Source organism: Cervus canadensis, chromosome 1, assembly GCF_019320065.1.
Source record: "Cervus canadensis isolate Bull #8, Minnesota chromosome 1, ASM1932006v1, whole genome shotgun sequence".
NCBI lineage: Eukaryota > Metazoa > Chordata > Mammalia > Artiodactyla > Cervidae > Cervus > Cervus canadensis.
Window position 1 is genome coordinate 39282225 of NC_057386.1, and position 16476 is coordinate 39298700.

The 16476-nt window shown below is 38.7% G+C and overlaps 1 protein-coding gene across 4 annotated transcripts in view; it reads left to right on the plus strand.

Moving 5' to 3' along the window:
• SSH2 (slingshot protein phosphatase 2) overlaps nucleotides 1-16476 on the plus strand; it is a 229263-nt gene that overhangs the window by 50386 nt on the left and 162401 nt on the right. For 3 of the 4 annotated variants that reach the window (XM_043478939.1, XM_043478928.1, XM_043478960.1), the window contains exon 2: nucleotides 10197-10277. The exons of the other annotated variant lie outside the window; for it this stretch is intronic. In XM_043478939.1, the coding sequence (XP_043334874.1) occupies nucleotides 10197-10277 (81 nt within the window). The remainder of the gene's footprint in view (nucleotides 1-10196; nucleotides 10278-16476) is intronic. 4 annotated transcript variants of the gene reach the window in all.

Here is a 16476-nt window from a genome sequence, read left to right on the forward strand (position 1 = left end):
TACAAATAAATGGGGGTCAATAAGAATTGTATGCTTTCGGCAGATGTGGAGTTAAACTTTCTGTACCTCCTTGTTTTGTTAGCCTGCTGTCAGCTCATGAAGTTGACGGAATTGGTTTTTTTTTTTTTAAAACTCCTACACAGAACAGGAGGAGAATAAGCAGCTAATTTGTCAATAGCAGAAGCCTAACCAAAAATGGGAAATAATAGAATATTTGGTTTGCCTAAATTGAGACACATCAGTCTCTATAGATTACATATCAATTTTTGAGCCACTTAACTAGCAACTAGAGACATAAATCCAAAAGTTTTCTTTTGTATCTTGAGATTCCAGTCTTGAAGTTCTGAATTGCAGCTGAAACTCTAATTCTTTTTGTGGGCTTGCAGCAGAGGTTGAGCATCTACCCCCAGCCCCCAGCATCTTTGCTTTTATCTGTGTTTATGAACTTCCTACTTGTTTATTAATTTGTTCTTCTGTGGGTGATTACTTTTCAGAAGCCATCATAGTACCTAAGCTTAATTACCTTATATAGGCATTCATTGGATACAAGTAGTGCTCCTTTATGTGAGTTGAGTAACCTGTGCATATGAATAACTGCGTTTCTGTCTCACTGTGCACTTCCTTACTTACCACTTTCCTTTTGTTGCTTTTGCTCTCAAGAGTTAGTTTTGGAGTGATATGATTCCGTCATTCTGGACCTAAAGCAGTGATTTAAGTGCTATCTACAGATGCAAATACTTTAGTTCACTGGCCCTCAGACTTTAACGTATATTTCATGTGTATCAGAATCACATGGAGGGCTTGTTAAAAAGCACATTTCTGGGTCCTAACCCAAAATTTCCTATTTTGGTTGGTCTAGAATGGAGCCTAACCAGTTCACAAGTGAGGCATCGCCTGGTAGTCTGGGCACCACACTTTGAGAATTACTGCTTTTTGTAAAATAGGGACTTTTCTATTTCAGAAACATGTCCTTGTAGGACAGATGGTTATATCAGGAAAAGAATATAAAAGAAACCAAACTTCATGGAGATCACAGGATTTGGTGGGCTTTAAAAAAATATATTCAAATTATCTCTGTGTGAGGGTGTGAATTTGCTGGTACAAGTCATGTGGCATTTGCAGAGGATCTGAAATACTATCATAAGTGAATATTCAAAGAATTAAAAGCAAAACCTAGATCTACAGAATATCCATATGTCAAGTCATTATGTTGTACTCCTTAAACTAATGTTATATGTCAGTTATATCTCAGTAAAATTATAGGGAGATAAAACTATGATCCATACAAAGATTAGAGACAGTTCTAGGCAGTTTATCATTATTGTTATTGTTTAGTCGATAAGTCATGTCCAGCTCTTTCGTGACCCCTTGGACCGCCACGCTCCTCTGTCTGTAGGATCCCCAGGCAAGAGTACTGGAGCTGGTCGCCCTTTCCTGCTCCAGGAGACCTTCCGGACCCAGGGATTGAACCTCTGTCACCTGTATTGGCAGGTGGGTTCTTGACCACTGAGCAACCAGGGGAGCCCCAGTTTATCATTAGGCTGAATTGGATTGTATGCTCTAGGTCGGGGATTAAAAAGTTTAACAAACTTTTTCTGTTAAAAGCCTGACAGTAAAAGTTTAGGTTTTGCCAGCCTTAAATGGTCTGTGTTGCATATTCTTCTTTGCCTTTTCTCTAAACAGAACAACCATTTAAAAATGTGAAAACCATTCTTAACTTACTTGCCATGTTAAAACGGGCTGTAGTTGGCTAACCCCTACCAAGCCCATGAAGGCTCAGAGGAGAGGGAGATCAGTGAGGCTGAAGTCATCATTTTGAAGCTTCCTGAAATTCTGGGATTTGAGTGGTGCTTTGAAGGATGGCGAAAATTTAGATTGAGAGATTATTTCTGAAAGGGGAAGTGATAACGAAATAAGCCTGTGATGCTTACTATAAAGGGCTGTAAATTAGATACAGAGTGTAGAGAGCCACAGTACCTTTGCAGATGAAATGGACTAACTGCAAGCCGGAGTTAGGAAGTCCTGTGGCATGAATCCTTGGACAGTCTCAACCACTGACAAGCCAATCTGCTAAGTAACTCTGAGAAAAGGAGATGCTCTTTTGGCTTAAAGACTCCGTGTTGACTTGGAGCCCAAGGGAGGCAGTGTCTCATGTAACAGTTGGCTCTTCAGTAAGAGCTGTTACTACTATGACTAATTAAAGAACAAACATCATGTGTTTAGGGTCATGAAGACTATTGGTCTCTAAACCAGAACGATACACAAAGATTTTAGCTCATCTTAATTTGTATTATTGTTATTGGCAACAAAGAAGAATTGTGATGACTAATGCTAAGTCACTTACTCATTCATTGAACATTTATTGAATGTTACTCTGTGCCAGGCTCTAGAGATACAACTTGAGAAGTTCCCCCTTCTAGCCAGAGAAGCAGTATGTATAGAAATAATTACGATAGAGTGAGGTAAGGGTTAGAAAATGTATGTGCAGGGAACTATGGATACTTAGAAGAAGGAACCACCAGTAAACTCCAATTTAAACTGTCAGGTTGATTCAGTCTAATTATTACTGGCCATGGATTATATTCTTAATACTAGGCAATTATCTTGCAAATCTGTACTATTGATTATAAAGAGGCCTGTGTAAAATACTGTGGTTGGATCAAATCCAATTCCTTATCCAGAAAAAGCCATTTCAAATATTCTACTGTTGCTGCTAAGTTTTTAAGATCCTCTTTAAGTGCAAAATACTGGGTTAGCCAGAAAGTTCATTTGGGTTTTTCTGACAATATGGAATACTGAACTTTTTTTTTTAAATAGCTTTTATTGAACTACATGTGCTATATACTTAAAAAAAAAAAAAAAAAAAGCTGTTTTTTTTTTTTTTTTTTGCCCACACCTGAGGTGGCATATAGGATAAATTCCCCCACCAGGGATCAAACCTGTGCCCCTGGGCATGGAAGTCTTAACCCCTGGAAGTGAAAGTGAAAGTCGTTCAGCCGTGTTCAGCTCTTTGAGACTCCATGGACTATACGGTCCATGGCATTCTCCAGGCCAGAATACTGGAGTGGGTAGCCTCTCCCTTCTCCAGGGGAACTTACCAACCCAGGGATCAAACCCAGGTCTCCTGCATTGCAGGTGGTTTCTTTACCAGCTGAGCCACCAGGGAAGCCCAAGAATACTGGCGTGCATAGCCTATCCCTTCTCAGCGGATCTTCCCAACCCAGGAATCAAACCAGGGTCTCCTGCATTGCAGGCAGATTCTTTACCAACTGAACTATATCAGAGAAGCCCCCTTAACCACTGGGCCACCAGGGAAATCCCCAAAACCAAATGAAGTTTTTTACCAGTGCCGTAGATAGCTTGTGTTGTTTGGTCACTTAATGTAATTTTGTGTTTCCCACTATTCTGATGTGAATATTAAATAAAACACAGTTGTTTTCCCCAATAAAAGCTGCAGAAAAGATTCTGTGGTAGGCAAAAGAAAAATGCACTCCTCCAAAAGAGCTGTCATCTGTGAACCTGTGACTATATTATGTTACATGGTAAAGAGGGGAAATTAGAGTTGGATGGAATTCAGGTTGTTAATCAGATGACTTTAAAATAGGCAGATTATCCTGGGTTATCAGAGTAGGGGACAGTGTCAACGTAAGGATAAGTAAAAAGTGGAAGAGGGAGACAGAGAAGAGGTTGAACTGATGTGATCTGAGAAATACTCAACCCACTTTTGCTAACTTGAAAGAGGGAGAAAAGGGGCCACAAGCCAAGAAATCTAGGTTGCTTCTGGACTCTGGAAGAGACAAGGAAGCGTATTCTGTCTGTATTAGTTTGCTAGGGCTGCCATAACTAACAAGTGCAGCTTAACAACAGAAACGTATTTTCTCGCAGTTCTGAAGCTGGGAGTCAGAGATCGAGGTGTTAGCAGGATTGATTTTTTTTCTGAGGCCTCTCTCCTTGGTTTGTAGATCTGTCTTCTGTGTCTGCAGATGATCTTTCCTCTGTGTGTACCTGTGTCCTGATTTTCTTCTCTTACAAGGATGCCAGTCATGCTGGATGAAAGCCCACCCTAATAACCTCATTTTAATTTAATTACCTCTTCTCCATATACAGTCACATTATGAGATACTTAGGATTAGAACTTCAATGTATAAATTTGGGGGGGTTGGGGGGGAACACTTCAGTCCATAACACTAACTTAGAGTCTACAGAAGGATCATGGGTTGGCCATCACTCTGATTTTCGGACTCCTGACCCCTGCAATTATAAGAGAATAAATTTGTGTTCTTTAAGCCATCAAGTCTGTGATAATATAGCAAATGAGAAAATAAATACACGTCACCTGAATCTAACAATAGGAGATTGATTAGCTAAATTATGGAACATCTATTAATATACAATGGAATATCATGGAGCCATCAAAATCATGAAGTAAATGTCCTTTGATGAATGAGTGATAAACAAAATGTGGCATATACATACAATGGAATATTATTCAGCTTTAAAAGGGAAGGTAATTCTGATGCCTGCTACAACATGGATGAACCTTGAGGATATTATGCTAAGTGTAAAGAAGCCAGTCTCAGAAGACACACACTGTATGATTCTACTTATATGAGGTATCTAGAGTAAGCAAAGTCATAAAAACAGGAAGTAGAATAGTGGATGCCAGGGGCTATGGGAGGGGGAAATGAGTAACTTTTTTTAATGGGTATAGAGTTTTAGTTTTGCAGGATGGAAAAGTTCCAGAGATTGGTTGAACAACAATGTGAATATACTTAACACTAGTGAACTCTACACTTAAAAACATTAAAATGATAAATTTCATTTTACCACAGTTTTAAACATTTTAAACAAAGGTAAGTTTAAAAGGCAATAACAGAAAAATAGATGCAGTGTGTTTCCATTGTGTATTTTAGAGAAAGGATATGTACATATGTAACAGGTATGTGTATAGCATATCTCTGAAAAGATACCCAAGAAACTAGCATAGTGACTCCTTCTGGGAATGGGGTTGTAGAGAACTCGGAGGTGTGGGGGACAGTGATGGGAAGAAAACAAATATTCTCCAGCAGCTTCGGAATCTTGTTTACCATGTACATACTAAAATAATGTTTTTACTAAGTTCATAGATACAGAGAACAGATTGGTAGTTGCCAGAAGCAGGGAGTGGGCAAAATGGGTGAAAGAGTTGAAAAGGTGCAACTTCTAAAATAAATAAGTCATGGGAATGCAGTTTTTTAGAAGGAGAAAAAAGAATGGTTTTAAATGTGTAACTTGGGGTTAGGGACTGCAGAGAAGGTTTTCTCAGCTGGGTCATCTGTGCGTGTGTGCATGCTCAGTCACTTCAGTCATGTCTGACTCTTTGCAACCCCATGGACTGGAGCCTGCCAGGCTCCATGGGTCCATGGGATTTCCCAGGCAAGAATACTGGAGTGGGTTGCCATGCCCTCCTCCAGGGGATCTTCCCAACCCAGAGATCAAACACACGTCTATTGCGTCTCCTGCACTGCAGGCAGACTTTGCAGGTGGCTCAGATATTGCAGGTGACTGAGCCATCACATCTTTAGGCTATAAAATTGCTTTGTTCAATCTAGTTACACTTCAGTGTCAGGATAAGTAAGACCTATTTCTTATCCTGACCTTTAAATGTGAAAAACTCTTAGCCCCCAAGTGGTCATCAGGCTTTAGGGTACACATGTGTTTTATTTTTTGCTATCTGAAAGTATATTTTCAAGGTCTCTAGTTCTTTAAGAACAACTGTAATTTATTCACTTAGAGCCCCTTAAAAAGTTGGGAGGAGGACAAATGAAGGAAAGAAGGAAAGGTTAAAATATAATAATCATAAATGTTTTCTGCTTCTTAAAATCACATAACCTGTAACAAAAATAGAATAAAAGAGACAACAGTAGAAACAAGTTTGGGCTCTTGTGGGTTTATTTCTTGAGACTTCTGCTTGCCAGTTTTTAGGTAACTGCACAACTGAACAGGCTTCAAAATATCCTCCTTAGTACATGAGAGTTTGCATCATACATTCCACATAAAGATTGCAACATTTTATTACTGTAATTGTTGCTCAGAAGCTGTTCCGAATTGAAATTTCTTGTATATATGGATATGTTTTCCTTACCTGCAGTGTTAGCCCGTTTTTCTCCAAATGATACTTGGCCAAAGGAAAATATTCCCACGGAACCATATCCTTATCTTTGTGGTTTTTGCATCTCCATAAAAACTAAAACTATTTTTGGAACCTGTTCAGTTTTCTTTCCCTTTTGTTTGGGGTTTTACTATAGCTAATCTAGAACCAAGTAAAGTACTTATTAGTTCTTAGTAGGGGTACAATAAGTGGTAATGAATACTCATTGTGAGTTCAGTACTTCAGGGTTATGTAGGGAATGCAAATTTGTCTGGATTTAGAAGTGAAACACTTAAAATTTTGTAGAAACAAAATTTCCCTCAATGGCAAAAATTCCTTTGAAAGAGAACTTAGCCCAAATTTGTAAGTGTTTTACTTCCAGGGAGGAGATTATATACTATGTATTATTATTGGCAGCAGTAGTATTACCAACATGAGTAGCTAAATTATGCTGTTTTTCTTACATCATCTTTCATACAATTTTTCCAGTGACCCTGTTAGATAGATGCTATTGTTGTGCCGATTTTTATGGATGAAGAAATTGAGCTTAGAGAGATTAATTAATGTGTTCAACATCACATGACTGGTAAGTGACAGAATCAGGATGTAAACTCAGTTTAGTTAAGATTTGGGCTTGATACTTCCAATGCAAGAATATTATTAACAGTTTGACTCTATTGTCTTCAAAATCCTTACTGAAAATGGCCAAAGGAATATTGTAAAAAGGAAGATAGGAAGGAAAGATGAAAAAGAAGGAAAAAAAAATTGATACCTGCACTACAAACTTGGCCCAGCCACTGTCATCATGTCAGAAGAAACACTGGAGGACTTTCTACAACATGAGATTCAGGCAAGATCACCTGATAAGGGCCTACTTTTAGGTTGAGGCAAGGGCCTACCCCCTGGGGTAGGAAATGGCAACCCACTCCAGTATTCTTGCCTGGAGAATCCCATGGACAGAGGAGGGTGGCAAGCTACAGCCCATGATGTCACAAAGAGTTGGACACGACTGAGTGACTGAACATGCAAACGCAAGGGCCTGCCCACCTGAGAAGTACTAGATGTAAACTAAACTCACCCGGGGACTGAGTTTAAGGAAACATCTTTTGTTCCTAGCTTACTAAAAATGTTTGAAGCCAAAAATGACCTTTAATTTTATCAAATGTCTTTTACTATTTATTTAGATAATCATATTTTTTCTCATTTTTCTTAATTATATGCTAAATTATATTAATAGAGTTCCTAAACATTCATTCTTAGAATAAACCCTTTATATAATCAATAAATAGTCTGTAATAGGACTAAAAAATTTTGATTTCAGCCAAACTGAGGGCTATAGCCCAAAAGACAGCCTCACAGAGACCTGTGAGGAACCACTCCAGAGGAGCATGGGTTTCAGCATAGGTTTATACCTTGTCAGAACAAAGAACATCAGACAAGTCAGAGACACATTTCTTCAAGATTAAAAAAAAAAAACAAAAACAAATCAGCATGTACACAGCCAGTCAATATGGCCTTGGCTCCTGGGAAGGAACTCTTATCATCAAGGGAGTACCAGCATTGGAAGGAAGGCATTTAATCTTTATTTTTAACATGGACATTCTGTACTTCTGGTCAGTGCACCTTATTTTTTTTTTAATGATTAAAACAGATGTACAATGTATGTTTGCTAGGCCACGAACAGGCTGTTTTAGTTAGCATAAAATTCCAGTTAAATCATGTACAAGCCAGAATGACTTCCACATTCCTCAATATGTAGGAGTTTCTCCTATCAATAGTCATAAGCAGTTAATTGAATTTCAATTAATAAGTAGGTAGGAAAGTCTTAAAATAACTTTAGGGATGCAGATGTCATCATAGGACCTCTTACTTTTTTAATATAGAAGTTTATTTGATTTACAATATTAGTGTCAGATGTACAGCATAGTGATTCAGTATTTTTATAGCTCATACTCCTTTAAAGTTATTACACAGTGCTGACTATATTTCCCTGTGCTGTACAATATATCCTTGTTGCTTATCTACTTTATACATGGTAGTTTGTATCTCTTAATCCCATACTCCTATCTGGCCCCTCCCCTCCCTCTCTCTACTAGTATCTTCTAGTTTGCTTTCTATATCTGTGAGTCTGTTTCTGTTTTGTTATATGCAATATTTGTCTTTCTGTCTGACTTATTTTACTAAACATAATACACTCCAGGTCTATCCATGTAGTTACAAATGGCAGAAATTCAATTTTTTTATGGCCAATAGTCCATTTTATATAAAAGAATCTCTTTCTTGAAAGGTCATTTTGGAAGAGCTCATGTAACCATGCTGCAGTATATACAAGAATGAAAACCTAAAAATCATCAACTAGTGTAATTAGGATTAATTAATGTGTACTTTTCTCTCCTGGCAGAGACAAACCATGTTTGTATCATCTATGTTATATCTGTTGTGATATAAGGAATTTGGGAGAATTGAAAGCAGCTTTGATCTCTGCCTTTTTCCTTCAGATATTTTGTTTGTTATTTATTAATGCTTTAGCTTTTCTAATATGACTTTCAGAAGTAGTCACATACTTTGTAGACTGATTTTTTTTTTAAAGACAAAGGAGAATAAATATTCTTCTTCTTTCCTCCTCCAAAATGCAAGGGAATAAGAAATAAAGAGACTTTGCATTTGCAAGACCTAAAAATAATTTTAAATATTTAATTGTTTACTTTCTGAAAGAGGAAGAGAGAGGAGAAATGGAATATGAGACTTGGTTGTAAGGACAAAAATCAAAAGTAGGCAAAGGATCAGGGTAGGAAAAGATAAGAAGGAAATAAACCAGAAGAAGGCAGATACCAGAAGTAGGAACTCTGAACTTTACTCTGTTTATCTGCACTCTAAAACTCATTTCTGCAGGTATTCTACGAGTCGAAACACAGTCTCATCTTTGAAAATACAAAATATCAGTCAACCATGATAGCCATAAAGTAGTTGTGTATGATTAAGTTTCAGCCACAGATAGTGACAATTTTTTTTAATAAAGACTTACTAAGATCTGATTGATAAACAAAAAACTCGACATAGTTAACATATCCAATTTGATGAGTTTGGACATGTGCATACATCCATGAAAACCATCATTGGATAATCAAGGTAATAAAAATATCTATTAACTCCAAAAGTTTCCTTAGGCTCCTAGGGGTTTTGTTGTTTGTTTTGTGGTAAGAACATTTAAAATAAGTTGCAGATATCTCTTCAAGACCCTGATTTCTATTCTTTTGGATTTGTACCCGGAAGTGAGACTGGTACATCATATAGTAGTGTGAAGTTTTGATGACGTTAAGTGTATACGTCTCTTTGTAGGGATAACTCAAGTTTCCAGCAGCTGTTACCCAAACAGCAAATATTAGAAGGAACTTAATGGGTCGCAATTGGAGCTTTTGTGTGTGTGTGCTCCTTTTAGTTATAAGGGAAAAATTCTCTTGTGTTACCAGCTATTTGTTTCACCCCTTTGTCTCATTTTTCTTATCTGTCTTCTAGACAGATTTTGAAAAAGAGATTGGAGAGTGGAAGAAAGGTTTTAAATTGTTTTCTGGCATCTGTCAGTAGGACTTGGGTAGGGCATGTTTTTTGGCTCTCCTTATAAACACTTGTTAGCAGAGGGCTAATGAGGCTGGCTAGGCTAGTGGTTCGAACCCCTAATCGTGTGCTCTGTTACATTCGAAAGCCTGTCTCTAAATAGTCATTGAATACATACCTTTGAATGTGAGGACAAGTGAACACAAACCTACCCAGTTCTGGAAGAAGTCCAGAGTACATACTCCGAAGGGTTAGTAGCAACATCTTTACAGAAAAAGGACATCCCATGGCCCAGTTGGAAACCACAGAAAATGCTTCAACTAATTCAACACGCCTCACTTTTCCTAACCAATCACCTTGTTGGCTTTATTCTCTCCAAAACAGCCATTACTAATCAGAATCAGCTTCTCACCAAGAGCTAACAACAACACAGTGATTTCTGCTGGTCCTTCTCCTCATGCTTATGGCCCCCAGTATCTGGATCTCTGAAATAATCTTGTTTGTGTTACAGAGCTCTCACCTGGAAGACAGTGAATCCGCAGCGTTACTTTGCTGTGAATGTGAAGACTCAGAAATCTTTAGTGATTCCAATGTACGTAGGTATTTGTCTTTCTACAGCCTTTGGTGATTCAGGTGAAAGCTTTTAGAGTAAATTTGGCTCTTCAGCGCAGTTGAGATAGTGCCAATTATTTTATCTTTATCTGTTTGGCCTAACTCAGCCAAATAGCTTGAGAAGGCAAATAAGTGACTTGCTATGAGTGTATGTATAAATAGTCTGGTATATGTGTATTTGTAATAATCTCCCCTCAAAGCATATCTATCGAAGTAGATAAGTGCTGTACCCTGGAATCTTAAGTAAGTCTCCTTCACTAAGGAATGTGATTGTTTTTGTGGGGTTTTCACATTTTTTTATGGTCTTTTCCCTGTGACAGCTGGTATTGGTGCTGCCACCTGACCTTTATTCCCCACATACAAAGACTTAACATATCCTGGCTATTGATAACATTAAGACAAAGAAGTGTTATAAATCCTAGAGAGTCAGCCAGATCATCTCAAACTTAGAACTATCTCACTACATTTCATGAGGTATTGTAAACTGTATTGATCTCATCTGGAGCCTGGGATGCTACAGTCCATGAGGTCGCAAAGAGTTGGATGTGACATAGCCACCGAACAACATCTGATCCCCAGCATACTTTTCTAACTATTGCAAATTACCCACAGACTCAGGCTGAAGTTAGAGAATGACTTAAGTTGACTACATACCACTTTCAGTAGGATAACTGCCTTTGCAAGCCATAGTTCAAACTAGGTTTTACAAACCTCGATCATAAAATCTGGGTTCTGTTTATTCCAGAATGCTTATTGTGCATAGTAGATATAGATATAAGTATTGGTAAAGTTTCATCAATGGAAACTCTCTCTCAAAGTTGTGCCTATCAAGTATACCAGCATAGTACTGTCTGCTTTAAACTGTCTTTACTTCACCTTCATGGCACAGTGAAGGTGATCATTGGTTTAAGACGTCATTCAACCATTATGTTGATTAATCTGGTTGCACTTCATTCAGCACTGATGAAGAGTCTGAAATGGCATGAAGTCAGTTACTGTGACTCACTAATAACTCACTTCCCTAGGACTTGAAAACAGTGAATTCACATGAACACTCATTTATTATCTACACATAGCAGATGACAGACTGAGGGTGGAAAGGTTATATTCTTTGCCTAGTGTTGTGTAATAAGCAGGAGCAGCGCTGACATCAGATCTTAGCTGGCAGCCGTCAGTGAGCGCATTATCGGCAGGCAGCATCATCAGTGATGGAACGTGTACTGGTCTCCGTTCATGTAGTATCCTACAAGATTTATTCGGTTCAGTCTGCAGTGGGGTCCTCTGCACTTGGACTGAGGATGTTTTTAATCCTTCTTGTTTTGGCTGATTTTTGTCTTACAGAGATCGGTGCATGGCAGTCCACATAAAGATTTTTATGAAGTTGGACACATGGGGAAAAGATTCTAGTTTTAATAGTTTTCTCTATTAGGAAAAATTAGATGGGTATATATATTTGCAGATTACTCTGGATTGCTTGATTTTTAAAAAATATTTATTCATTTATGTACTTTTGGCTATGCTGGGTCTTTGGTGCTACAAGCGGGCTTGCTCAGGTTATGGAGGGTGCACGGACTGTAGGCACGTGGGCTCGGTAGTCACAGTTCAACGACCCTAGAGCATGCTGACGTCAGTTGTTGTGGCGATTGGGCTTAGTTGCCCCATTGCTTGATTTTATTGCCAGAACTTTCAGTCATTTAAGTCAGATTTGTTGCGTCTCTGAGAGGCAAAAGTGGTTTCACGTACTTGACTGGTTTCACCTGTGGAGGTACTGGATCCTCTTGTTTGTTCGAGTATTTCCCACACTTTTTTTTTCTCACCTTCCCATTCCCACTCTCCATATTAAAGGAGATTGAAAGGGTTCTTCCCAACTTGAAGGTTTAAACTCAAAAGCAAAATTATTTGCAGAGCAAACTGACTGAAATCCCCACTTTGGATTTTCTTCAGAGAAAATGTTAGGGATCTTGGTAACTATTTGAAATAGAAGTTAACTTGTAATGAAAAATAGAAGATAAAGAACTTTTTCACTCAACCTTGGGATAACAGAAATATGAACTTTGGTCAGCTATATTCATTGCTTTACTTATGCATGGATGCATTCATTCTCCAAGTCTTGATTGATTCTCATGTACAAATTCCCAGTCTCAAGGCTGTGGGAGTTAGGCATAAAATATCAAATCTACCCTAAGAGCAAACATACAGCTACAAGGTAAATAAGGTCTGAGAATCGAATGTAAAACGTGGTGACTGTAGTTAACATTGTATTTTATAATTGAAATTGCTAAAAGAGCAGAACTTAAATGTTTTCACCAATGTGTGTATATATATATATAACCTGTATATATACATATATATTACTTATGTATAGATATACTCACCAATACCAATATATATATATATACATAAAGTATTAACCAGATGAGGGGAATCGTTTCACAATGTATTCATATATAAATCACCACAATGTACACTTTAAATAGCTTACAATTTTATTTGTCAATTATACCCCCAGTAAAGTGGAAATTAAAAAGAATTTACTCTAGGAGAAAGTATAATCTACTGTTCAACGGATTAGTCTCATGGGTATTCATGGAAATGCAGTACCTGGGGAGAAGAGACGAGATCTGTGGGTGAGTGGAAGGAGATTTGGCTGGAGTCAGAGAAGGGATGAGGGCTTAGAAGAGAGCTGGCTGCCTGACATCTCCTGAGGGTTTCATGAAAGAGAGGAGAGGAATGTAGAGAGACCTCTGCCCCTTCCCTGGTCCCACTCAGCCTCTAGGGAACCAGATACAGGGTAGAAGCAGAAGCAGCTAGTTCTCCCTGTGCTGTGCACAGGGTCTCTGGAAGCCTCCATAATGGGCGGGACTGCCTGCCCTAGAGCACGGTGACCCTGTGAAGGAAGAAGACACTGGCCCAAGCAGCAGGAGCTTCACTTTGGCTCCAGATAAGAAAGAATGTAGACAGGGACGAGAGCAGGTTGGGTACCGGTGGCTGCAGCAGCCCCTGAAGACCCCTGAGGGTTCTCCTCGTTTCCCGTCCTCATACCTACTGCTCTCCTGCCTTGAAGGAAAAGAGCTCTGCCTCACCCAGGTTTCCAATTATGGTGATTGTGGGCTTCAGCCGAAACAACTGGATTCATCCCCATTGTAGGGTTATTTCTTCCCTAGCCTATAGGTGAAGAAAATGCTTGTTGTGTTAGTTTATCTCTTAAGAATACAAGTTAATTCTTTCTCTCCTTTCTCTGCTCTTCTGACTCCTCCCCTACCCCACCAGGCAGGAAGAGGGATGGATACTCCTTTGCTTGGATATTATATCCATGGAGGGAATGTACTTTCCCTGTGTGCAATCAAAACTCATTTTGTGTTTGAATAGCCCAGTAAAAGGGAGAGGTGTTAGCCTTTTGTTATTAAAGAAAGAAAAGGAAAGATACCCTCTAGAATTGAATGTGGAGAAGGCAGATGAAAAGAAAGGAAAATCTAAAACGTAAAAACTATTTGGTTTAGGGGACTTCCCTGGTGGTCCAGTGGCTAAGATTCCATGCTCCCAGTGCAAGGGGCCAGGGTTCAATCCCTGGTCAGGGAAGTAGGTCCCACAAACCACAGCTAAGACTTGAGGCAGTCAAATGAATAAACAACAAAAAACAAACAAACAAAAAAAAAAACCTATTTGGTTTAGAATACTTTACATTTTTAAACTAGGTTTGCAAAAAAAAAAAAACAACTATGTTTGCATTCTCTTCTGGTGGGGGCAGGTGTCTCAGAATATAACAGTACCCTTCTAGTGGCAACATCTATGAAGGTTTTCACATGTAGTGGGGTAAGAGAATTGCTTTGGGAGAGAGAATATTTAACTTGGCTAATACTAAATTGAAGATGAAGGATTATAGAATATTAATAAGCTACTAGCATTAAGATAAACCCTGGTTCAAATAAGTAGCCAGCCTATGGTTTGAAGATAGGAGTCTTAATCTTCAGGTTTCTTTGGAAGCATCCTAGTTTTCTTGTCTGTTTTAAGTCTTAGAACATGGTGGTAGTGGTGTTTAGTTGCTAAGTCATGTCCAACTCTTTTTGACCCCATGGACTGTAGCCTGCCAGGCTCCTCTGTCCCTGGGATCTCCCAAGCAAGAATGCTGGAGTGGCTTGCCATTTCCTTCTCCAGGGGATCTTCCCAACCCAGGGATCGAACCTTTGTCTCCTTCATTGCAGTTGGGATTCTTTACTGCTGAGCCACCAGGGAAGCCCAAAATATGGTGTATGGAATGATAAAATTAATGAATGATTTGTTGGCTTAAAAAGTAAAACTACACTTAGAAGGGGAGAACTGCTATTGCTAGGAAATCTACTTTTCTAAAGCTCTAGAAATTGTGAGCACAAACAAGATGTTTGTAGATAAACATACAGCTACAGTGATAACAAACTGGTTGGATGGAAAGTGATGATGGTATGTGGGCCAGCGAGCATGTGCATCTGGTCATTTCTGATGATTCGTGTTGACCCTCTTTTTTTCAGCTCCCTGTACTGTGTGTGTGTTTAATTTCTTTTTCAGACTCACTTGCAGAGACACCATTTCACTAGCCAACACACACAAATGTAAAAAGAATTTAAAAAGGGAAATTCGTTGCTAAGGCGGTGTAGGTTTTATTACGAGTTTCAAACGGCCAGTTAGCCAACAGCGAACAGCTGTCTGACCAGAGTTCAGAATGATTTGAGTTTGCTCTGCCTCACTTCTGCTGCATAGCAAAGAGATTGCTGACTAGAGCACCTGGTCAGAAAACAGGTTAAAAGTGTTGCTAGTGGCAGAAACAGCTTCACCATTAACAGTATTCCTCCTTTTTTCCCTTGGAGGGACTCTTATCCAAATCATTATGCCAGTATAAAGCCTCCTATGATAATTTTTGTTGTTGTTGTTCCAGAATAAAGCATAGCTCAACTGTTTTTATCCTAGAATAACAAATGAGAACTAATTTTCAACTTTTCTTTTTTTAAAGTCTTAAGTGATTTGAAGAGAAATGGTGCTGCTGCTACTGGTGCTAAGTCGCTTCAGTCATGTACAACTCAGATTTGTAGTAATCTTTGGTACAAAGGCTACTTTTAAAAATTAGCTTTATGGTTTAATTCAGTGGCTCTCATCATGGCTGCATGTTAGAATCATCTGGTGACCTTTTAAAATAATTTAATAACAGGGTCTTACCTCAGTCCAGTTAAACCAGGATCTCTGAGTGGGACCCAGATATTGGTATTTTTTAAAGGCTCCCAGGATTATTCTAATATGAATCTAGGATTGTAAAAGTGAAAGTGTTAGTCTCTCAGTCGTGTCCGACTCTGCAGTCCAATGGACTGTAGTCTGTCAGGCTCCTCTGTCCACAGAATTCTCCAGGCAAGAATACTGGAGTGGGTTGCCATCCCGTTCCCCAGCGGATCTTTCCAACCAGGGGTTGAACCCAGGTCTCCTGCATTGCAGGCAGATTCTCTACCATCTGAGCCACTAGGGAAGGATTTAGAACCACCGTTTTAACTCTAGCTATGCTAAATTTTTTTTACCTCCAGTCAGAGCTCCAATCTACAACATTTGTAACATCTAAAGAGTGAGTAAAAAAAAAAAAATAAAAAAAATAAAATAATAAAAAAAAAAATAAAGAGTGAGTAAAATGTAAGATGGAGTGGAATAATAAGAGTTGACTGCATGCATTTGCTGCCTCAGGTAGAATGCAAATTTTATTCAGTGAAATTCCCTGGCTAGGCTTCTGTTAAAAAAAGAAGGAAGATACTGAAATTAGGTCCGTCAAATCCTCAGTAAACCTGTGTCAGTGAGGGGTAAAGTTTTCGACGAGACTACTGAGCCTTACTCTTCTTGAGTCAACAGTGCTAGGAGCTGGCATAGAAAAGAATCAAAGAGCCCTTTTACACTTTGTGAATTATATTTTTATTAAAATAAAATATACATACAGAAAGGTGTACTTTTATGTTTATCTTGAATTTTCACAAACACACTAAGAAACTGTGTCACCTGGACCGAGATCAGGAGACTGAGTGTTACTGTTCCCCTCCGCCAGTTCCCCTCTCTCCACCACCCTCTCCGTGGTTCCTTCCCATCACTACTCACCCTCTGGCCCTCACCCCCTAGACATAACCACTCTCCTGACTTCTTGACCATATGATTTTTATGTAGGCATCAGGCTATGC